Source organism: Acipenser ruthenus, chromosome 6, assembly GCF_902713425.1.
Source record: "Acipenser ruthenus chromosome 6, fAciRut3.2 maternal haplotype, whole genome shotgun sequence".
Taxonomy (NCBI): Eukaryota; Metazoa; Chordata; class Actinopteri; order Acipenseriformes; family Acipenseridae; genus Acipenser; species Acipenser ruthenus.
This window is the reverse complement of record NC_081194.1, coordinates 51,665,547-51,688,208: the sequence shown is the minus strand read 5'-3', so window position 1 is coordinate 51,688,208 and position 22,662 is coordinate 51,665,547. Positions and strand designations below refer to the sequence as shown.

Sequence of the window (22,662 nt, the reverse complement as noted above, 5' to 3'; positions counted from 1 at the left end):
TCATACACCAGAGCAGTGTCTCCCATATACCCGATACAGAATGAGCCCAATCTGTCATTTACATTCATTTGGATGTGCTTACTGTTTGTTGTTGTTGTTATTTATTTCTTAGCAGACGCCCTTATCCAGGGCGACTTGCAATTGTTACAAGATACCACATTATTTTTACATACAATTACCCATTTTTACAGTCAGGTTTTTTCTGGAGCAATCTAGGTAAAAGTACCTTGCTCAAGGGTACAGCAGCAGTGTCCTCCACCTGGGATTGAACCCACGACCCTCCGGTCAAGAGTCCAGAGCCCTAACCACTACTCCACACTGTTTCTGAAATGTTTCAAACCACACACAATAAGAAAATATCTGGAACAATCTGGATTACATCATTTCACACAGGTAAGAATTATGGGCGTTACAAGTACAACAGTTGATCAAATGCATAGATGGGGGAAATTAATAAAGTTGCGTAATTTTGTGCACTGCATACATTGTTATGAATGCAGTTATTTACAGCAAAAGGTGGATATTATTTGTATACGATAGATTTACCAAATGCAAGTAACATCTAACCCAGGTCCGCCCACTTGCCAACTGCACTTAATAATATAAAGCCTATAATTCATACTGTGTGAAATAATGTATTCCAGATTGTTCCAGATATTTTCTTTGTGTGTGGTTTGAAAGATACGCAAATTCCGAAAGACCCCACACAAAAAGAAATTCAGAAACTACTTCACTTACAAACTTCATTTTACCAGATAAACCATACATGAGGCTAGTTAACAAACATGAAATGTTACTCATTAAACCTTTTACACATATGCCCAATTCACATAATTTTATAAAATCTCAGCTGCAGAAATCGCATACAATCTCTGCTTAACTCAATCAGAGGTCTTAATACAAGGTTCATACAATTTTTCCTATACAAATTTCAAGGACTTTCCAAGGACCATTTAGAAAATGAACTTAAAATTAGGTCTTTGAAAAGTGTCAATGTTGATAACTAATAACCAACTATAAAAAATAGAGTTTATTTAACTGAACAACAACAACAACAACAACAACAACAACAACAACAACAAAAACAGATAAGCTCTGGACCAGTAACCTTTCTTATTCAATAACACAGTCAGTTTTGGTACCTATAGGTGAGTGTTTCATTCTAAAAGCAGCACAACAATTCAGTGTTTTAATAAATGTCAGAAGCAATAGTCCAAGAATTTTGTGTCTAAATCATAGACGCCTAACTTTGTTAAAAAGTAGGGGGGAAAACTGAAGGACTAACTGCCGAGCCTAGAGAGGCAAATTTATTTATGTATTTATTTTTTTACAGTTAAGATTTTACAATTAAAATGTAGTTATTGCAAAACTACACAATTGGGCAGGTGTTTCAGCATAAAATGTTTAATGTGAACTTATTGAGCACGCATTAATTAAATACATTCAAGTAGCACAAAATGGCACAAACAGTAACAATGGCGCCTGTGCACAGTGCTACACCTAGAATTCTCACATGTAGTTTATTAAAGGAAAGCATTAAACAAAGTACTGTTCTTTTGAAGGTAATTATTCCCCATGTAAGGCAGTTCAAAATACTTGCCATGTCAGAAGCACTGGTTTACTATATATTTATAAAAAAAAAAAAAAAACTTGCAAAGATATATATATATATATAGATATATGGTCTTATTCCTCAGAGAAATTGTGTCTTTTTGGAAGTGGAAGCAAGGTGCTCCATGTGGTGATGCACAGCAGTATATTGTCCCGTAATGTAAAACAATGCAACTGTTGCTAGTGCAACAAGTCATTTCTTGCTAATTTCAAAACATTTATATTTTTTACTTTAAATATTCAGGAAAGTTTTACACTTGCTTCGAATCGGGCATTTTATATATTTAACAAGGGCGCAGAACGACGGGGAGAGTATAAGCAAACATATGTTAACTACCTTACGATTTCAGGTACTTGCCTTTAAAGTAAGATGAAACTATTGTCATTTTTTATACACAAACAAGCTTACTTGACTTGAAAAACGTCTTAAACGGTGCAAGCAAATTCCTACTTGGTTTGATTGAATGAGTAGTTGCCTACACAAGCTTCAATATGAAAGCTGAAAATGTATTTCAATAAAACAACAAGTTTTTAATGGGAAAAAAAAAAATTCTAGCTACTTCACTAAAGTAAAAACCGGCTTCTGTTATTTTGAAATACCACTGCTTCAGATTATTACCAGTGCTTAATAACAGTAATAACATTTTATTTAGAGTTGTTGTTGAATTTAAACCCACTCATGGCCCTGCAGCAACACAAGCCTACTGACTTCCTTATTTAAAAAAATACACAAGTAACCGTCTAAATCTAATTTAATTAATAGGAGAATACAAATAAACTAAACTAACTATGTAGCCTATATTCTATTAATTATTTTTGGTAATCTCCAAACTGCCCAGAATATCCTTTTACAGCCACACTGCTACTAACGTTAGCTGTTGTAAATAGTGCAGAACGGACTATGGGCTAAACCAATGTTTGTGTAGGGTGCGTTTTATTATGTTTATTTATTTTTTTATTTTATACATGTTGGACTTCATGAATGACTTTCCATTTTTTGTTTTACATTTTAAACTGTTTAAAAGGCAAAATCATAACAATACATGTTGAGAAAAACATACTAAAAGGTCACAATAACCAAGTATGTGTGGAAACATCTGTGCACGATAAAAAGAATATACCCCCCCCCCCCCCGCGAGAGGCCATTTTGACAGAACACTTTCACCCTCACCATATTTTTTACATATGAATCTGTATTTTCCAGAGCAGCACTGAAGTTAGTCACGTTCCACATCTCAGTTCACACAGCAATTATTATTTATTGTTTATTTTAAAATACATATAACATAGAACATTGTTTGGAAAAAGTGTGTTCTCTCCCTCTCCACTTGCTGTTCCCTTTTAGTAATGGCATCGGCTGCGCCTGTGTTTCAGGTAAACCTCCCCTAACCTGGTTAGTTTGAGATGCAGTTGCCCCTGTCCGTGCCATCATCAAGATCGCTCAAAGCGAACATGCAAAAGAAGCCACATCCCAAAATAGGAGGCAAACACATTTTGCCCTAGAATTAGAGGTCTGTCCCATTATCAAAATCTGGACCCTAATCTTTCATACATAGATACACTTTAAAAAGTGCTCTACTAAACAAGTTTCAAGTCAGCAACATATTTCCAAAAAATAAAACACGATTCGACCATCTTTTATGAAATGTCATCCAAAATCAAAACGTATTACTTGTTATACAAAAATTGTCAAATTATGAATAAAAAACAAACATAGCTTCTGGACATGCATCTTATATTCATGCCGAACCTGAGCCAAATATATTAACACATTGACTCACCCAAAATAAGTGTGCTCAAATATGTTCTTGTCCTGAAGAAACTGCATGTTGTCATGCCAGATCCACTGCAATCAAGACACTGTATTTAGTTATTCTAAAAGACTTGGTCATAAAAAGTGCCTGCTTCTTTTAAAAATATATTTGGATATTCTACAACATTTAAGACATCACTATTATTTAGTTTTCTACTGACATTATTTAGTGTACTTTGTATACTGTTATTCCAACAAAAAAGTAACATACCTCAAGCAAATCTGAAGAAACATCAAATTTACACTCTTTTCCATTCTCCTCCTCCATTTCCACCCGTTTATAAAACAGCATGTAGGCACTGTGGGTCTAAGCATGCAATAAATGTATGTGAGCATTGGATAACAGCTCCGAAAATATTTATATGATCTTAAACAGAAAAATACTTTACCTTCTCAAAGGAGAAGTCCATGAATTTATCAGTGACAGAATCATAGGTCTTGGTCTGTAAAAGATAAAGAAATAAGAGCTTGAATCTTGCATATATTATAATTAAAACATTGAGATACAGGGATTCAGTTATATTTTCTCTTACAAAGTTGCCATGTTTTACAATCAAATATTAAGGGCATCAATGTGCTCCCCTGCAAAGCTATCAAATACATGCTTACAGCTATGAAAAACAGAATTTAATGTATGACAGCAATGCAACTTGTGTTCTTGCACCTGCATGTATTGCCTGAAGTACACTGTAATAAAAAGTTAACTCATACACATTGTTAGAGATTTTGAGTGTTATACAGTATATGTTTTATGCATTACAAGAGGGTGTGGTATACTTTGGTTGTATTATTCTACAGTATACCATGGCATTTTTGCTAGGGTATTATTGAAGAGGTTAAAAAAGGAAAACACACTACAGAAAGTGTGAACGGACTGACAGCTTACCGTCATTTCACCTCCAAAACATTCAGAGGCAAGCTGAGCTGAGTCAAATGTCTTAACTTCTGCATCATTGAAAAGATACCTATTAAAAACAAGTTTAAAAGTTTAAATGTATTTTATAATGTGATTTAAAAAAATGTTAGCAGACTAAAATAAATGGATTAAAGTAAAATAAATGGAATCGGTTTATTATATACAACCAAATGACATAGTATCTAATTATAAAATGTAAAAAAGAAATTACATAATACATACATTTATTGATTTAAAAAAAAAAAGTTTCATCACACAATAGGAATCATGTTATCTGGTAACTTACCATTTATTATTTTTGTAAGCATGCGGATTGACTATATCTCTGATAAAGCTGTAGTAATGGCCTCCATCAGCAGTCCCTGTGTGAACCGTTACTCCAATCAGATCATACTCATAACTCTCTGCTGGCTTAGCTTCTCCCTCGTCCCTGAAACCTAAAAAAAAACAAGAAAAAAAACAAACCACAACACACAACAAATAAAATTATAGGGGTGAAACTATTCATTTTGTAACACTTGTCCAAAAGCACTGCACAGCTACTTCTAGTCCACCAAATTGTTCTTAGACGATGAATACATGTGATTTAGTTAAACACTCAATGACATACCATCTTTCCTGTCACACTTGCCCATGAGAAAGTCCTCAGTGTAGGGAGTCATGTCAAGGCGCAGAGGGAAGGAAAAGTGAGTATTCACTTTCTCCTTCATCATTGTCACCATGTTGAACGTGTACCTCATGGTGTTAAAACTCAAGATCCGAGGGAGTTTTTTAAAACATGCCCTGCAAAACACACACATACAAAAAAAAAGTTTAAAGAAATGTATATGGTCTGGCATAAAACCCATCAAATGAAAATTAACTGTAATCTTAAGCCATTATTCTGAAAATATATTATATATTGTAATATGGCAGACACAATAAGCTGCTAAAAGGTCAAAGTTAGCACTTTTTGGCCAATGTGTTTGTTTAGCTGGGCTTATTAGACGTTCAGCACATATACTAAAAACAAAATCATTTTATTGGACAATATCCACAAGATGCAGCAAAGTGTTTTAAAATTTAGCACGTTCAAAAGATGTACTAGCTATAAATGTTTTTATCAACATCTTTCTCTTCACATCCTCACCTCTTCTCTGCTCGCACTTTCTTCCCACACTGAGAGCATGTGTACATGTTGTCCCCTTCCAAGGTATCTTTGATAGTAACTTCATCCAGCGATTCCTGTGAAAACAGGAGATGCCAACTGTTTTGAGTCGGTCACTTAGTACAACAGTATTTCATCCCTATCATGTTACTGTTAGCCAAATTGTTCTTTTTGACAGTGTTGGTGCTAAATGATAACCATGGTTTTAACAGTGGACATCTTCTAAATCTGTATTTTGGCTTTCACATACAATAGATACATTTATTCTCTCCTTCTCCACCCTCGCCCCGCAGTGGCGGAATGACTTTCCTACAGATGTCAGGACTGCCCAGTCCCTGACCACCTTCCGGCGCCTCCTCAAGACTCACCTCTTCAGACAGCACCTGTAGAACTCCTCTTTTCCCTCTGGACACTTAATCCCGCTTCATTAATGCGCTTTACTTGCTCTTATCTGTTCCCTATTTTACTGCATTTAATCCTGTACTTCAGAGTACTGTAATCTGTCACAAGTGTTATTTAATCTGTAGTATTTTGTATTTAATTATATCCTGATGTAACTATCACTGACACTTATCTGCTCCGTTATTTAATCGTATTTTGTCATATACTTGTACTTGCTAGAACCAAAGTCATTGTATTTTATCTTGCTCTTAATTGTATTAATACTTGTACTGTGATTCTTGAAATGTATTTTTGTTTACGACTGCAAGTCGCCCTGGATAAGGGTGTCTGCTAAGAAATAAATAAATAAATAAATAAATAATATGAAGAAGAAGAAGAAGAAGAACAAGAACAAGAAGAAGAAGAAGAACAAGAAGAAGAACAAGAACAAGAAGAAGAAGAAGAAGAAGAAGAAGAAGAAGAAGAAGAAGAAACCTAAAATAAATAATGCATCATTGTTTCTGAAAAAAGTTTCTCATAATGAAGTCTGTGGTTCAACTCACGTAGATGTTCTTCATATCAGCTACTTGGCACCTCACAGTGTAGAACTCTTCAGCAGTTTGACTTACATGTTCACAGTCCTGTAAAAAAAATGTTTTTATCCACAAAAAAAAGTTAGCTAACAATGAAGAAAAAAACAAAACAAAAAAACACTGCTACATGCACGTACTTGATTCAATTTTATCACATTAAACTTTTGTAGACTTACCAGTGACACTACATTGTTGGTGATAACCCCTCCAAACAAACTTTTCACTGTGTTTTTCTGAAAGAAATGAACATACCAAGAATGTTTTGCAGACTTCTAAGAGAAACGGGACAGGATAAAACTCGGCATGTCTCCCTGAAGTAGGTATGACACCACCTCATAATACAGTGCATCTCTCAGCACTAGGGGTGTGCTCATACTCATTTTCTGTGTAATTACCTTTCAGAAGTATTTGTCGGCAGGTATTAAAAAAAAAAAATATATATATATATATCAATAACACACCTATTTATTAATGTGTTTATTTCAAAACAAGAAAAGCTGCTCGTCCCTCCCCTTTACAATTGAGTACCAATCATTGGTAATTAACTCCCGCATTGAGTGCTGACATTTTTACTGTCTTACAGCCATACCGAGGTCGTAAACTGACAATGAAAATATGTTGCAAAACTAGCAAAAGTAACTGATTCATCACATACATTTAAGATACAGTTGTGAAAATTGAGATGCCATATTTTAATTCTTTGTCAAGTTTAAAATCAGAGAAAGCACCTTGCCCAGGACTACAATCCCACAATTCACACAGAGTTAATGGAAACTAAGGAAAGTGAAAAATATTTTGTATCAAAAGGATAAAAGAAAGGTAAGACAAATCGCTTAGAAAATATAAAATTAGTTTGTTAGTTTGATCCTGTTAGGTTTTCTATTAAAGAGTTTGCTATTGATTGTGCAAACAAGGGAAACAGAGCGACCACATTGTAACACTTGAATGTATTTGCTTGCGATTGTAAGTCGCCCTGGATAAGGGCGTCTGCTAAGAAATAAATAATAATAATAATAATAATAACATTGTTTTGTGCTGAGTAATTAAACATATTTTATTTAATTAATACCAATCTCAAATTTCTTAAAAGGTAATTACTCAGTAGGGCACACCCCTACTCAACAACATAGTAAACCACTATCACCACATCATGCAAAACTACTGTTCTTTTCAACTAATCAGGCTCAACAATGTTTACCTTCTCAAGGCAGAATATCATAATCTAAGTTACTATGGCTATAAGCAATAATTTAGAAAAAAAATGTATACAAAAAAAACCCCCCAAAAAACATACTAGGTCTGGTGACATTTCCTCAATTTTTGTAATGAGATCAGTAAAGAATTCTGTCATGTCCTTCTGTTCACCAGTGTTAAGGGGCTGTTTATCCATGGTGTAGGTTTTGCAAAAAGGTCTGGGGTTGTATGCCTTTCGTTCACTCTCCTAAAAAAAAATAAAATAAAAAAAAAACACATTTAGGTAACTGGATACAAACATGTGCAACACTGAATGTACAAACACCTTTCAAGCGAAGAAAACTTACCATGAGATAGGTAAACATCTTCTGGAGCTCCAGGAGGGTTGTCTTATGCTTTATCTCTTCAGCATACTGTCAAAAAAGATAACTGTGGTTATTCACGTAACCTAGGTTCTCCAAAGGGAACAGACATTCATCACAAACGGGAACACCCTCGTTTCCACACCCTTTCAAGGAATTATTATATCAAAACCCTTCTGGGCCCATCCAGAACCAGTCCATGAAATGCTTCCACGGCCTCCCTGCTAGCATTCCCAGGATCAGAGGGAACCAAATGTCTCCTCGGCCATCTGGGTGCCTCCAGGAGGACTGATGCTCGTCCCGCCTGGATCTTCATCACACATTCCGGCAAGAGCACAAAATCGGGGAGAAAAGCATAGAGGAAGGTTTGTGGCCATGGACACACTAGTACAGCGAGGCCAAAAGTCTCCTGCTGGTCCAGTAAGGAGTACCAGCTATGGCATAGGGTGGAATCCTTTGTGGCAAAAAGGTCCACTATCTGGGTGCCAAACCTCTCCCAGAGGGCCTGTGCTACCTGGGGGTTCAGTTGCCAGTCCACATTTGCCAGCCTTGAGAGACGGACTGTCGACTGCGTCTGGGCCGTCCGGGCCATCACAAAAGTCACAGGATCCCTCCTGTGACCAGGCACGCTCAAGCCCCAGACTGTCTGAGCTTGGGATGCTCCTTCCTACACAACTGACAGCCATAAAATGAACCAGGCATGGTCATGCTGTGACTTAGCCAGGGCTGTGGAGTAAACACATGCCAAAAGGCACTAGCATACATTAATTCCCCTTTTTTTGTGAAAAAATAGCTTTTCGTGAGCTAGAGAGAAGCGTGAGTCTCAATTTGTGCTCAACCTTCATTTTGGTATAGGAGGCTGTGTGGTCCAGTGGTTAAAGAAAAGGGCTTGTAACCAGGAGGACCCCGGTTCAAATCCCACCTCAGCGATTTCCCTGGTTCAAATCCCACCTCAGCCACTGACTCATTGTGTGACTCTGCAGCTGATGCATAGTTCACACACCCTAGTCTCTGTAAGTCACCTTGGATAAAGGTGTCTGCTAAATAAATAAACAAACAAAAGGGAATAATCTCTGCAGTTAGAGAAAGGATTGTGAAGGCCAGACCCAAAATGGCCCCGTTATTTACCCGGACTCTGGAAGTGATGTTGGGTGGAGGGCCGACCATTTGATGGACTGATTCTGGGAGGGCCCAGAAGAGCTTTGGTATAATAGTTCCATGAATAGGTGTGGAAACAAGGGTGTTCCTATTCGTGATGAATGGAAGGTTCCCTGTCTAAAGGAGAAATTAAATGTCTTTTTCATTTTCAGTTTCTGATCTATGGCAAAGGGTCATAACAGCTAATTCTAAACACACATTTTCTATATTTTAATATTTAATGGCTACTGAGAGATTCAAATGCACACATTTTAACTCCAAACAAACCTAAATACAGTGAAAACTTCTGTATGGGATAATGTTTGTACACCTTCATTTTGGTCACATTGAATTGATTGAGCAAAGGGAAGGCAATTGATGAGCACAATATACCGTTAAGTCAATTAATCATTGATTCTATTAAGTAGTTTTCAGTGAATTAAAATAGTAACAATTGTTATAAATACAGTATATAACTCTAAACTAGAAAATTCTATAAACATACTAAGTAACTTAGTAGTACATGCTACAGGCTTAGCCTGACCTTCAAGTACTAGATAAGAGAGACTTCTCTATAGTATATTTTGCTTGCTAAAGTGTGTCTTCAGTTGTGTTTTAAAAACTGCAACAGTTGGTGCCTCCCTTACGGAAACAGGCAGCCGATTCCAAAATTCAGGGGCCCTAAAGCCAAATGCTCTTCCACATGTGTTTTTTTTTTGTTTTGTTTTTTTTTAAACCTTAGGGACAGTAAGCAATCCTGCGTCCTGGGATCGCAGTGGTCATCTAGGTATATATGGGATTAAAAAATCATTTAAATATGAAGGAGCCAAACCATTTAATGATTTGTAAGTAATAAGCATGACCTTAAAATCAACCCCAAACCTTAAAGGAACCAATGTAATGCTGCCAATACCGACGTAACATGTTAAAACCCTGGCTGCAGCGTTTTGCACAAGCTGCAGTCGGGATAACATCTGGGAATACCAGAAAACAAAGCTCTGCAATAATCCAGTCTGGATGTTATGAAAGAATGCATCAGTCTCTTCATCTTCCATGAAAAGAAAGTGTTTAGCGATATTTTTAAAATGAAAAAAAGACACTAGTTATTTTTCTAATATGAGGTTTGAATGAGAGATCTGGGTCAAAAATGACACCCAGATTTTTCGTTTCAGACCTCAACTTAAAGCTGTCAACTGCAAGAACATCTGAATTTGTATTGTTTAATTGATTTTTTTTATCTCAATAGCATTACCCCTGTTTTATCTGTTTGATAATAAATTGTTTTTTGACATCCATTGCTTAAATGTCAGCCAGACAGATAGTAAGGGTATTTGCGATTGAGGTGTAACCTGGTTTAAGGGTAAATATAACTGGGTATCATCTGCATAGCAATGAAAATTGACCTCATGTCTACGGATAACATCACCCAAAGGCAGCATGTAGAGGGAGAACAGAATTGGCCCAAGAACAGAACCTTGTAGGATGCCACATTTAACTTTTTATGGCTGAAGAGGTTAAGACACTTTGTCAATAAGCCTTACCTTTGCTGTAAAAATAGCCTGCCTGGCCTCTGGGATCATATAAAGCTGCTGGATGGTAGATGCCAGATAACAGGTTGCTCCCAGATTTGTCAATCCCACAAACCTGCATTCTGCCCTGACATCATCATGGGGCCAGTAATCCCATTTGTATGGTGCGTGAGATGCTACAAAATAAAGATTCATTAATGTTCTAAGAAGATTAATATATACTTATAAAATACTCTACCTTTATTTAAACAGATTTATCTGTAACTGAATTTAAACACAACATTCTAATTGACCTTCACTTTTTATGTTAAATTGTTCTTATGCAGTACATTTTTACAAAAGTGCCTAGTATAAAAATGCAATGTTACAGTCCTTACACTGCATGTGCTGTGCCATAACAGAGTTATGCAGGAGCCTGTAGTTCTCCACCGATCCCTTCACCATTTCCACCAGCAGATCATAAGCTGCCGCTCTTGCTGAATGTGACTTGCATTTGGGCTGATGTCTATCTTTAAGGCTTGGCAGTAGAAACAACACATTAAAGACATCCTTCAGGAAATCCTGAAAAAAAACCACAAAAGTATGGTATGTAAGTAATGTGCACATCCCCTGTCAAGGATACAACCACATTACATGAGGGAATACCATAGCATTAGCGTCAATGAGTGTGGCAGTCAACAAATCTATACTTACTTGTCCTTCCTGAGAAAATTTAAATGGGGGTTTGTGCTTAACAACACTAGTAGCAAGCCTTAGCAGACCTGTCAGCCCATCATCCTCTATATTGCCATCCTGCTGATCAAGAATCTCCCTGCTGAGGGAAAGATAAGACTGTGAAAATATGCAGTTTCACCTTTTACATATTACAACCCTAATCCATATAGCAATAGTAAATGAATAGTATGTCATAAGACTAACCTTCGTATGCAGTCAGCAAGGTGTCTTGCCAAGGCATCCAAATCCAGCAATGTTGTCTAAATAAAATTAAAAAAAACAGTAAGAAAGTGCCATTGGGTTTGTATTTAAGGCAGATTACTTATTTACTATTGAAAAAAAATACCTGACTGGCATCCTTTACATGAATATTGTCTATCAGTTTGCACAGCAACCAGAAATACTCTTTGCATCCAGTTCGAAGCACTGGCTCATCCTCGTAATCCTCCGCCTGTTGATAAATAGAACACATCGATCAAAGGATAAATTCATTCTTAGATCAAGGTCTGTTTTGGGTGCAATCTCCACCTCCTATCAACACTTGAAAGGATCTGAGAGGAGCATTTTGGATATAATTGAAAGTTAATTGGCCTCGATAAAACTTCAGTTGTTTGAAAGTTGAAGTCCTTCAAAGCCTACCCTGACAGGTTTCAGAGCTTGAGCATCAGGGAGGAACTTTAGCAGCGTTGAAGCAGCCAGAAGCAAAAATGATCGATTAATAGATTCTCCCCCTTCCAGCCCAGACAGAGACAGCTTGTACAGTCCATTGCAGGCTTCATGTCGCACAGCAGTCTAAAAACCAAACCAAAAGAACAATGCACAGGTTCCCCTCAGAAGACAAAAAACATTTACTTTTCAATAGTATCTACTACAGTAACTAGACACGACCAGCAAACCAAATGTTTAATCAGAAATGCTCATGAGCACTCAGATAATGTAATGGAGCCACTAAAATACATGATACATTCCATTTAAATTTTAATTTTATTTGGCTCAAACATCAGAAGAGAATAATGGAAGATAAAGCTCTCTTGAAATTTCTCCTTTAATATGTTACTTGCCAACAATTGCCAACTATTACCCACAAGTGACTTTTCAACATATAAAATAGTTTAAATGTACTTGTTTGTTAAATATCCCTGTCTTATTCCACTTACTTCAGGGACAAGAAGAGTGAGCTTTTTCAGCCAGTCGTGTAGATGCTCACTGTCTGCCAGGCTGGATTTTACCACTGAACAGCAGTGTGCCCAACTAACGAGCAGCCACAGTGAGTAATGAGTAACTACAAAATGAAAACAGACATCACGTAACCACTTATATTGCTGTTCTGTTAAACACTGCATATAAAAACACTACAGAAATACAAAAACATTAAACTAATAAAAAACATATGTAAGTAGCTAACTGAGATCACATTGCAGTTAAGTTCTCTACAATGACCAAATACCATGGGGAATTTAATCTCTAAACAGTTTCCATGATATATCTTTAAATAGCTCTGCCAAATTAGGTGTCATAAATATGAAAAAGTACGTTTTGTTCATAATTTTGCTTCAATAGGTCAGTCAAGCAGCTCTATGCTTTTTTTTTTAAAGCATTTTACAAAGTGGTCACGGGTCAGCTTTGGAAGGCAAGAATTAGGAAACTCATTCTACCCTTTGGGTTTAGCATGAAGAACCAGCCTTTGGAAGGGGTTATGTTTCTCCCTCCTCAAGAGAGAGTGAACCACTTTATTTTTTGTTTAGAAGACTGCCATTACTGCCAAGTCTAAAAGCAAGCACACTTACCCTCATGGCGTGATCTGTGATCAGATTGGGCTTTCAGTACCCTAAAAAGAAACGCAACACTTTATTCTTCTAACATACAGTACTTGATTAATTTTATAGCACATCAATGCCTTGCAATATAAAGTAATATGAATGACTTGCATATATGGTCCTTAATATAGTACAATTTTAAATGGAACAAGATCAAATTTCTAAAAAAAATTAAATCAGATGCATTATTCAGTTAACATTGACCTTTAAGTTACTGATATTAGCAAGCATACGTGTTTTTCCAGCCAAACAGCAATATCCTGTGGTCACATACCAATAATGTAACAATGACTGTTTGTATATAGTCTGTATCTCAAGGTATTTGAGATAGAAAGGTTTGCAGTTTAATGGTGTATCTCCAGTAATAAATTATCCTGACTTAGGAGTTCATACAACATGGTTATACTACTGCAACACATTGTGGAATACTGAGTGTTTAAAAGACCTCTCCTGCTTAATTATTCCAAATACCAACTCACCTGTGAGCAAGGTTGTCATATGTATAGGCAACACTTATTAACCGATGGATCATGTTGGTTCCTTGGACAAGACTAAGAAATACCTAAAAGAAAAAAATAAAGGTTTAGTACTCAGTAAAAGCATGACAAACACAAAAGGTATGCAGCAGTACAAAACTCTTGAGCTGGGTTACCTCTGTGAGACGAGGTATATGAAGCCCCTTAACATGGTCTCCTGCTCCTTTGCGTGATTTTCCTGGCCAAGCCCGTTTTCGGTGGTTTTCCGTTACACCCGACCAGGCAAAGACATCATGATAGGCTAAATCTAGATCTGCTGGGTCCACTGCAAACTGGCAGACGAGCTTCAAAAGGCAGGCGAGACAGTCCAACAGCCACTAGGAAAAAAGTAGTGTTTTATTGCATGCTACAATGTGGGACACACAGTGACAGAGGAGGAAACTCTGGGCAGATCTCAGATGGCTATAAATAAAATAGCTCAATATAAATGCCTTTTAAAAATGGGCAAGTCAAATAAGACACAACTGGGACTAACTTGACCAGTCTGGAGGCGGCAGATAACAAATCAAAACTTGTAATTATGAGTGGCAACTGGAAAAATATCCCAATGCATGGGTTTTACAGCATCCATACATACCACTGTCCAGGATTCCTGATCTTTAGGCTCCAGAATGGCAGAATTGAAAATTTCCAACAATAGCTGAAGCCCCCCAGATGAAACAAACTATATAAAAAAAGAATTTACAAAAATTATAAAAATGTATTAAAGTCATTGCATATGTTACTTTCCTTCCACTAGACAATTATTTTTAGTTAATCATTAACATTCAAATCATACAGTAACATATAGTAGACTGACAATCTAATTAAAGTTAGCAGGGGAAAATGTAATGTAATACAGTAGCCTCCATGTGTAGGAACACCTCCTAAGAAAACACTTCGCCTAAGAGAACACACTTGTGGTGAAACAGATTTTCCCCCATTGTAAATGCTCCATCTAAAGGCACAGGAACACCTTTTTGGCACTGCTAGTGACTCGTTCGCAACCAATACAGTACTGTTTTGTAAAAAATTCAAATGGTTTATTCAATAGTTTCAAACATGACTTATCGTGACAGTGCCTTGAGGCTCACTGATTGGTGTATTCAATCTTTCCAGAACCACCGTCATATCATTGCCTCGTTTTGCATTCGGATTTCCATGAGTGCACCTCATCACTACAAAATGGCATGTAAACAAACGCACCACTGTTCTCTTGCTACAAAAACATGGAAATTGTTAGAGCTCGTGAAAAAAACCTGAATCAGACAAGTCGCCAAGCAATTTGGTGTTTTCTGTTCTGGCGAGTTGCTTCACCATTCTCTTAAATAATGTTGTGTATGTCTTTAATCCTTTGCGGTCCATTGTCGGACCTGGTCCGACATTGCAATTATTCCTATCAGGTCCATTGTCGGACCCTGTCCGACATCATTATAGAAAGGCAAAAAAAGAGTTTCTAGTCATTTTTTCTCCGGGAAAGAGCCGAGAAAACCATTCAATGGCCGAGTGGGAGCGACAGGAGCCAAGACAAGTCGAAAAAAAAAAAAAAAAAAAAGGCGTATCTCATGAATAGTCATACATGGCCCTGGTATCAGTTAACGGGGCGGTCATAAGTAAACAAGCTGGCTGATAGTGCGTCAGCGCACAGAGAACACAGACATTTGCAGAGCTTTTTTGAGATGTTATAGTAATAAAATAATGACTTGGATCGCATTATTGAGGAGTTTGGTGATAAAACGAGTGATCAGGAGATGATTGATCGGTATGTACGACTATTATTATTATTATTATTATTATTTATTTCTTACATAGGTGAAAGCTATAGCGAACGAAAGGGTGGGGCGGGGCTGGAGATAGTGAGTGCCTAGTGAGTGCTTTGTTGTTATGCAGGGCCTTTTAAACCCGTTTGACTGTGGAAAAAAATACTTTTAAACAGCGCGTCTAAAATTAACTGCGTGTGTGAAAATAAATTGGACCTGACGTGCCTGACACTCACTTAATAAATGGACTGCAAAGGGTTAATTATTGCTCCTGTACAGGTATTCATAATTAATCTAGCGCTGCTGCTGCATTTAACGTGTATAGAGGTGTTGTATTAATTTAATTTGACAGTTATTTTATTTATGTTAGTTTGTCTGTTACTTTATTATTATTAGTTTATTAACATACACTCGCCTATTGCTTTTCTCTTATTCTGTTAATTTCATATGCTGATGCACGTGTGTCATGACAAGTAATAAATATTTATTAATTTATTGATTGATTCATATTGTGTCCGTTGGTCAACTCCATCTCAAGAGAACACTTCGCTTGCTTCTCGAGGGGTGTTCTCTTAGCCGGAGACTACTGTACAATGTCCAGAACAGTAATGTCCATTAGGTTTTAATATGTACCACTGGAAGTTTGGCAAGTAGTAAGTCATTAGACCTATGTAAAAAATTGTATCTCACCTTACAGCTCCAGGAGTTTTTGCTGTTTTCAATCTGATCTTCACTTGAATCATCAGAGTCAGGGTACAAGTCACTGTAACTTCCCTAGAACAAAAACCATCTGTATCTATTAAACGCTCAAGTGTTGAATAAAGAGATTAAATTCAATAAAACATTTGAAGACACTGAAAAAGAAGTCTAATCTAAATGTTTGTCATTGAATTGTAGGTTGTTTAGAACAAAAAAAAATAAAAAGGCTGCACAAAATTTGAAAAAGGTTCAGCAACATAAGAACATAAGAAAGTTTACAAACGAGAGGATGCCATTCAGCCCATCTTGCTCGTTTGGTTGTTAGTAGCTTATTGATCCCAGAATCTCATCAAGCAGCTTCTTGAAGGATCCCAGGGTGTCAGCTTCAACAACATTACTTCATGAATTACTTCAATGATTTCATGAAGTCAACACTTCAAGGAAAAAAATATGTACATTGAAAGAAGCGATTTACCGTGGACTCTCTTCGTATCCGCCTATTTGGTTTGCCCAAAGCTTCAATTATTTCAAGTGCATACAGGAGTTTATGTGGGCTCTTTATTCTTAGCAGATCTTTCCAGCAAGGTCCATCACTTCCCTTTAATAAGAATAAATAAATGATAGAAGTATTCAAACTGAAATATTGATATCATTGCTCAAACAAGACAGTAGTAGGTTTTGGATACCAGAATCTCTGTTCCACTCAATCACTCTAGTAATACAGCTGATCAGAAACAATACATTAAAAGTGGTTTTATAATTATTATTATTATTTATTTCTTAGCCGACACCCTTATCCAGGGCGACAATGTTTCAATGAAAAACCCCAGTCACATTACATTTCCCCAAAATGTGAGTGATTAATTACTGTATTTTGTGCACTTATTTAAAAATAAAATCCAATAAAAATATAAAAAATACGAGAAAACGTTATATCAAAGATATATCAGAGCTGCTCATAGAGCCTGTGACGCAGTCATGGCCCACTCCCAAGGACATAAAAGCACTGCAGTCACAGACCTCAACGTCATTTTTCCTTCAAGCCGAACTTGAAGGTTAATGGTTATATTTCTATTTCAGGAAACCAGGGTTATGATAACATAATGCTCCCTTTCTAATACGAAATGTAACCATTACCGTATGGGCGAGTGTACCAAAGCCATCGCAAGGGCAATATTGCATAACAACTGGAATGCTACAAGGCTAAGCCAAGAGGTTGCCTTGTGCGTAACCATACGGAACCCCGGTAACAAGTAGCTAGGGCTAAAAAATGGAGGGAGAAACTCGTCTCTATGCCTTAAAGAAGCCACCCTTAAACATTAGTTCTAAAACCAGGGTATATGAGGATCCACGACATTAAACATGTAGAACCTAGTAAAGGTATGGGGAGTAGCCCACACTGCTGCATTGCAAATGTCCTTGACTGATGCACCCTGGAATAAAGTCCACAAAGTTGCAATGCCCCTGGTGGAATAGGCAGTGAGCTTTTCTGGAGAGGGCAAGTTGACTTGCTCATAGGCAGACCTGACTGTGTCTGCTATCCATTTGGATAGTATCTACTTAGACAGGGTTTGGCCATGGGACTTCGCCCCATAGCAGACAGAAAAATGTTCGGACTACCTCCAACTTTTCGTCCTGTCAACATAGTACGCCAGGGCGATTCTTGCAGGACCTTTTTGGGCAGCGCGTATGGAGCTGTCACTCTGTCAGACTGGAAAGGAAGAAGATGAAAAGCTCCCAATTCCACAGACTGGTTGACATGGAATGCCGATAGTCTTCGGCAAAAAGGCAGGATTGGAATGGCTTTTGCAATGGAGAATGCCTGCATCTCAATCATCCACTTTGCGGAGGCGATAGCAAGCAAGAAAGCCGCTTTCAGTGATAAATATTTCAGCTCTGCTGAATGCATGGGCTGAAATGGAGGCTTCATGAGTTCCTTCATAGACGGCCGAAGCCGCCGAGCCTCTTCCAAAAATTGTCCCACTAGGAAGCTGATGCACAGGAATTTTGACATGGCAAGCCAAAATGGCTGCCAGATAGACATTTAATATGGAGGGGGATTTCCCCTCGTTAAAAAGGTCCTGCAAAAATTGCAGTATAACTGCCATGGGACAGGTTGTGGGGTCGAACCCACGAGGCAGACACCACTTCTGAAAAACATCCCACTTGTACCTGTACTGGGAATGAGTGGACGGTGCTCTGGCATTCTGCAGGGTTTCAATGATCCTATTAGAAAGCCCCAGACAGCTCAAATGCAGCTGTTCAGCGGCCAGACTAAGAGCTGCAGGCTCGATGGGTCAGGATGCCATAAGGTCCCCCATGCCTGACTGAGCAGGTCGCGGCGCTTGGGCAGTCTCCACGGCTGGCCACTCAGGAGCTGCATCAGGGTTTAAAACCAGGTTGGTCTCCTGGGCCAATAAGGGGCTACTAAGAGCACCTTGGCCCAGTCCTGCCTGAATTTCTCCAGACACAGCGGGAGCAGGGAGAGCAGTGGGAAGGCATATAACAGTTGCCTCGGCCACTGGTGTGACAAGGCATCTACTGAAAGCAGGTCCCCGCCAATGATGGAGAACCAGAGGGGACAGTGAGTTGATTCCTGGGCGGCAAAGAGATCTAGCTCTGTTCTCTCAAACCTCTCCCAAATGCGGCTCACTGCCTCGGGTTGAAGCCTCCACTCTGAGGTGCTGGGAACTTTCCTTGAGAGGAGGTCCACCGCCCAGTTTGTCACCCTGGGCATGTACTGCCCGCAGTGAGAGGAAGTTCTTGTGTGCCCAGAGCAAAAGCTTGCAGGCCAAGCGATGGAAACTGGGCAACCTGAGGCTGCCCTGGTGGTTGATGTAAGCCACCACTGTTGTGCTGTCTGTACGGACAAGCACATTTCTCCCTCAAACCTGCAGATAATTCTGCAAGGCCAGGTAAACTGCCAGCAGCTCCAAAACATTGATGTGGAGACCCTGCCAAGGGGAGTTCCACACACCTTGTGCCACCCTGCCATTCCACACAGCGCCCCAGCCCAGGCGGGACGTGTCCATGGTGTCGACCACCTTTCTTGTGACTGCCCAGCGCTACACCAAGGCGTAGATGGGCAGGCTGTTTCCACCAAGAGAGTGGCTTCAGACAGTGACGAGACACTGTCAATAAGCGGTCATGGTTCAACACCAGGCCTGTAGAGGGTGCATGTGCAGGAGACCCAATGGAAGGATCTGGGAAGCTGCTGCCATCAAGCCCAGAAGTCTCTGGAATGTCACTACCGTGAGCGCTCCGTTGAGCTGAAAGAGCTCTAAACAGGCAGCTATTCTCTGCACTCTGTTGTCCGACAGAGTGGACAGCATGGACCTGGATTCCAAGCACACTACTAGATAGGAGGCTGTCTGAGAAGGTGTGAGCTGGCTCTTCGCAGGGCCCAACCATTGAAGGTGGCCAGTGAAAAGTTCTGTGTGGGCCTCTACCTGTGCTGGAGAGTGGGCGCAAATGAGCTAGTCGTCCAGATAATTCAGCAGTCTGATGCCTTTGAGTCACAAAGGAGCCAGGATAGCCTCCATGCACTTTGAGAAGGCACAGGGAGCTAGGAAAAGGCCTAATGGCAAGACATGGAACTCGTACTCTATTCCGCGAAAAGCGAACCTCAGGTACTTCCTGTGCACTGGTTTTATGGGGGTGTTGAAATAGGCATCTGAGGTCCACCGTAGTGAACCTGTACCTTGGCCTGATTGACTGCAACAGCTGTTGCATCGTCAACATCTTGAACCACCTTCAGCTCAGACACAGGTTGACCTGTCTGACGTTGAGGATTGGTCTGAGGCAACCATCTCGCTTGGGAACTAGGAAGTACCTGAAGAAGAATCCTTCCTCCAGCTGGATGGGGTCTATAATGCGAATAACCCGTTTTTGCAGCAGAGCTGCTACCACCCGAGACACCACAGCGGCGTCCTGTGGGTCAGTGACTGATGTTACATTCACGCCCCAAAAGGGAGGTGGACTGTGCTTGAACTGCAGCGTGTAGCCGGTCTGAATTGTAGTAAGCACCCAGGTGTTCGTGGTGCACTCCTAGGAATGCGGCATGGCTTGTGGCTTCGCCTGAGGCTTCTGTCTATGTGCCGTGCGGTGGAACCTATTAAAGCTTCCGTGGCGAGCAGCCGTGGGCCGGTACTGAACACCACCTCTGGCAGCAGGCGCAGTCAGCTGTGCCTGTCTGATGCTGCTGGGGCCTAGGGCGGTAGCGGTTCGGGTACCAGGTCAGGAACAGAGCGGGTCGGTGACCTCAGTTACTGTGGGTAGCAATGGAAAAATGGCGTTAAGGTTTGTGACCGCAGTGCTTTTATGTCCTCGGGGGCAGGCCATGCGTGTGGTCCAGCGTTTAAAGAAAGGGGCTTGTAACCAGAAGGTCCCCGATTCAAATCCCACCTCAGCCACTGACTCATTGTGTGACCCTGAGCACGTCACTTAACCTCCTTGTGCTCCGTCTTTCGGGTGAGACGTAGTTGTAAGTGACTCTGCAGCTGATGCGTAGTTCACACACCCTAGTCTCTGTAAGTCGCCTTGGATAAAGGCGTCTGCTAAATAAGCAAATAATAAATAATGAGCAGGTTTGGTAGATCTTATTCACGTTTCGGGTCTTGAAGAGGCAAATACCCCTACGGTAATGGTTACATTTCTTACTTGAAAGGGAAACAGACAAAAAAGTGCCAAACTTTCTAGCAGAGGCGTAATCGAAAAACATGCATAATGAATTCTAACTGGGGTGATGTCAACTTCTGTGTTTACTAATGGTTTATAGCTGATTGGTTCTTCCGTGTTTTTACTCTCTGCATTCCAGTGTTGAGAGTTCAAACCTTGGCAGGGATGCCAGCTATTCAGGAAATGCAACCGTTTTTCAGCTCACACACTGGTTAGATCTAAATAACACTGCTCTTAACTCTGTATAAATCAGATTTATCTTTTAGCAGTTCTCACTATTGCATAATGGTGTGGTTTGTTTAAAATAAGAGATCTTATTTTTTTGCTACCTGATAAAAACTCAGAAGATGCTGTAAAATGCTTAAATGAGCATAAGAGCCTTTCTAAACTTTACATACATTCACCAATACACCAAAATGAATAAACTTTGAAGTGGGAAAAAAAAAAGAGACTAACCTCCTCAGAGATATTTTGAAAAGCCTGTAACATGTTGGGACATGTAGGAAGCAGCATCAGCAGCTCCCAGACACGCCTGGACAGGTTTTCAGCATTGAGGTGCAACTCCTCACATCGAGCACTCTGTGGATAAACACAAATCAATGAAGGTATCAACTGAAGAATGCAGTAACATACCAACACTGGACAACAGTCACCACACTGAAAACACATGACTGACATCAACTACCTCAAGGCTGTAAAACAGTGATTTACCTTTTCTGTATTTAAAAAAAGGTGTAACATTTAGTCTTTAATTAATGCTTTACTTAAGTTATTAAAAGCTATTTTTCTACCCTTAATTATCTTCAGTATTCTGGCTGATACTTCAGATATTGCATACAAACATGGAGGAGAAGGTTGCTTTTTATTGTTGCATCTTAAATGTAAAGTTGAACTAAAACAATAAAGGGGAAGGCGTACTGAATCTAATTAAGGGTCAGAAAATAGACTTTACAACCTTAGCAGTATCTTTCAGGTACTGCTTCTACCAAACACCCCCCTTTCAACCAGAAGTATGCAAATCACTATGTGTGCAATGCAACCAGATAGGTGCTCCTATAAGCGCCATGCTGGTCATGGAGAAAGCAAAATTACTGTACCAACAAATGTATCCAGAAAGGCAAGGCAGATTTCAAAGCAAGCACTTTATCTAGGAACATTTTAGTTTTATACAAAGCACAGTTTGTTTTCCATGCCAAAGGAGGCTGAATGACTGAGCCAGCTGCATGAATGCATTTGTTTAAAACAAAATAAAAACAAGCACTATGTTAACCATTGTTTTCCGGTACATTTAAAATATATGTTTTTGCTAGTCACAATGTCAATGGTAACTTAAATGTAGCCTTTTTAGCATTCATAGTACTGTTTTAAAGACTTTATAACCATAACAATATGAATATTGCATTACTGTGCTATATCCTTGTATTTGCCAGACTAAGGGTGTAGATAGCAGGTGTACACATTTATTAAAACCACTGAAAATGCATACATAGGTTCTACTGTATATATACTAGCGATGGGCACGAATATCAATATTTTTATTTATTTATTTATTTAATTTTAGGAGTGACCAATTTTTAATTTTTATAACTTGGAATGTCCAATTATGTTTTCCCCTCTCACCGCAGCGGGTCCCCATGTGAGGGCATGTGAGCGTCCTCCAATCTCAGAAGCCTAAAGCGAGAATCTCTTTTATGCCAAACAATACAGAGCAGAGGTGGGTGGGCTACAGATCCCGGAGAACAGAGATCAGCCCTGCTTTTTATCCACTCTGAATGTGCTCGGTGTCTGGCCAGGAGG

The 22,662-nt window shown here is 39.1% G+C and overlaps 1 protein-coding gene across 5 annotated transcripts in view; it reads right to left on the bottom strand.

The window, feature by feature from the left end:
• Positions 1 to 22,662, bottom strand: part of LOC117410925 (ubiquitin carboxyl-terminal hydrolase 34) — a 103,928-nt gene that overhangs the window by 27,469 nt on the left and 53,797 nt on the right. For 4 of the 5 annotated variants that reach the window (XM_034017882.3, XM_034017883.3, XM_034017884.3 and 1 more), the window contains 25 exons: positions 21,322 to 21,444; positions 16,664 to 16,786; positions 16,180 to 16,263; positions 14,328 to 14,414; positions 13,867 to 14,067; positions 13,694 to 13,776; positions 13,185 to 13,225; positions 12,555 to 12,679; positions 12,037 to 12,189; positions 11,744 to 11,848; positions 11,602 to 11,657; positions 11,377 to 11,497; positions 11,061 to 11,244; positions 10,696 to 10,859; positions 8,003 to 8,068; positions 7,756 to 7,902; positions 6,638 to 6,694; positions 6,432 to 6,509; positions 5,470 to 5,564; positions 4,951 to 5,123; positions 4,627 to 4,777; positions 4,311 to 4,389; positions 3,814 to 3,867; positions 3,636 to 3,731; positions 3,393 to 3,457 (listed from right to left, as the gene is read on the bottom strand). In XM_034017882.3, coding sequence (XP_033873773.3) covers positions 3,393 to 3,457; positions 3,636 to 3,731; positions 3,814 to 3,867; positions 4,311 to 4,389; positions 4,627 to 4,777; positions 4,951 to 5,123; positions 5,470 to 5,564; positions 6,432 to 6,509; positions 6,638 to 6,694; positions 7,756 to 7,902; positions 8,003 to 8,068; positions 10,696 to 10,859; positions 11,061 to 11,244; positions 11,377 to 11,497; positions 11,602 to 11,657; positions 11,744 to 11,848; positions 12,037 to 12,189; positions 12,555 to 12,679; positions 13,185 to 13,225; positions 13,694 to 13,776; positions 13,867 to 14,067; positions 14,328 to 14,414; positions 16,180 to 16,263; positions 16,664 to 16,786; positions 21,322 to 21,444 — 2,711 coding nt within the window. The remainder of the gene's footprint in view (positions 1 to 3,392; positions 3,458 to 3,635; positions 3,732 to 3,813; positions 3,868 to 4,310; positions 4,390 to 4,626; positions 4,778 to 4,950; positions 5,124 to 5,469; positions 5,565 to 6,431; positions 6,510 to 6,637; positions 6,695 to 7,755; positions 7,903 to 8,002; positions 8,069 to 10,695; positions 10,860 to 11,060; positions 11,245 to 11,376; positions 11,498 to 11,601; positions 11,658 to 11,743; positions 11,849 to 12,036; positions 12,190 to 12,554; positions 12,680 to 13,184; positions 13,226 to 13,693; positions 13,777 to 13,866; positions 14,068 to 14,327; positions 14,415 to 16,179; positions 16,264 to 16,663; positions 16,787 to 21,321; positions 21,445 to 22,662) is intronic. The other variant, XM_059025482.1, reaches the window with a different exon arrangement.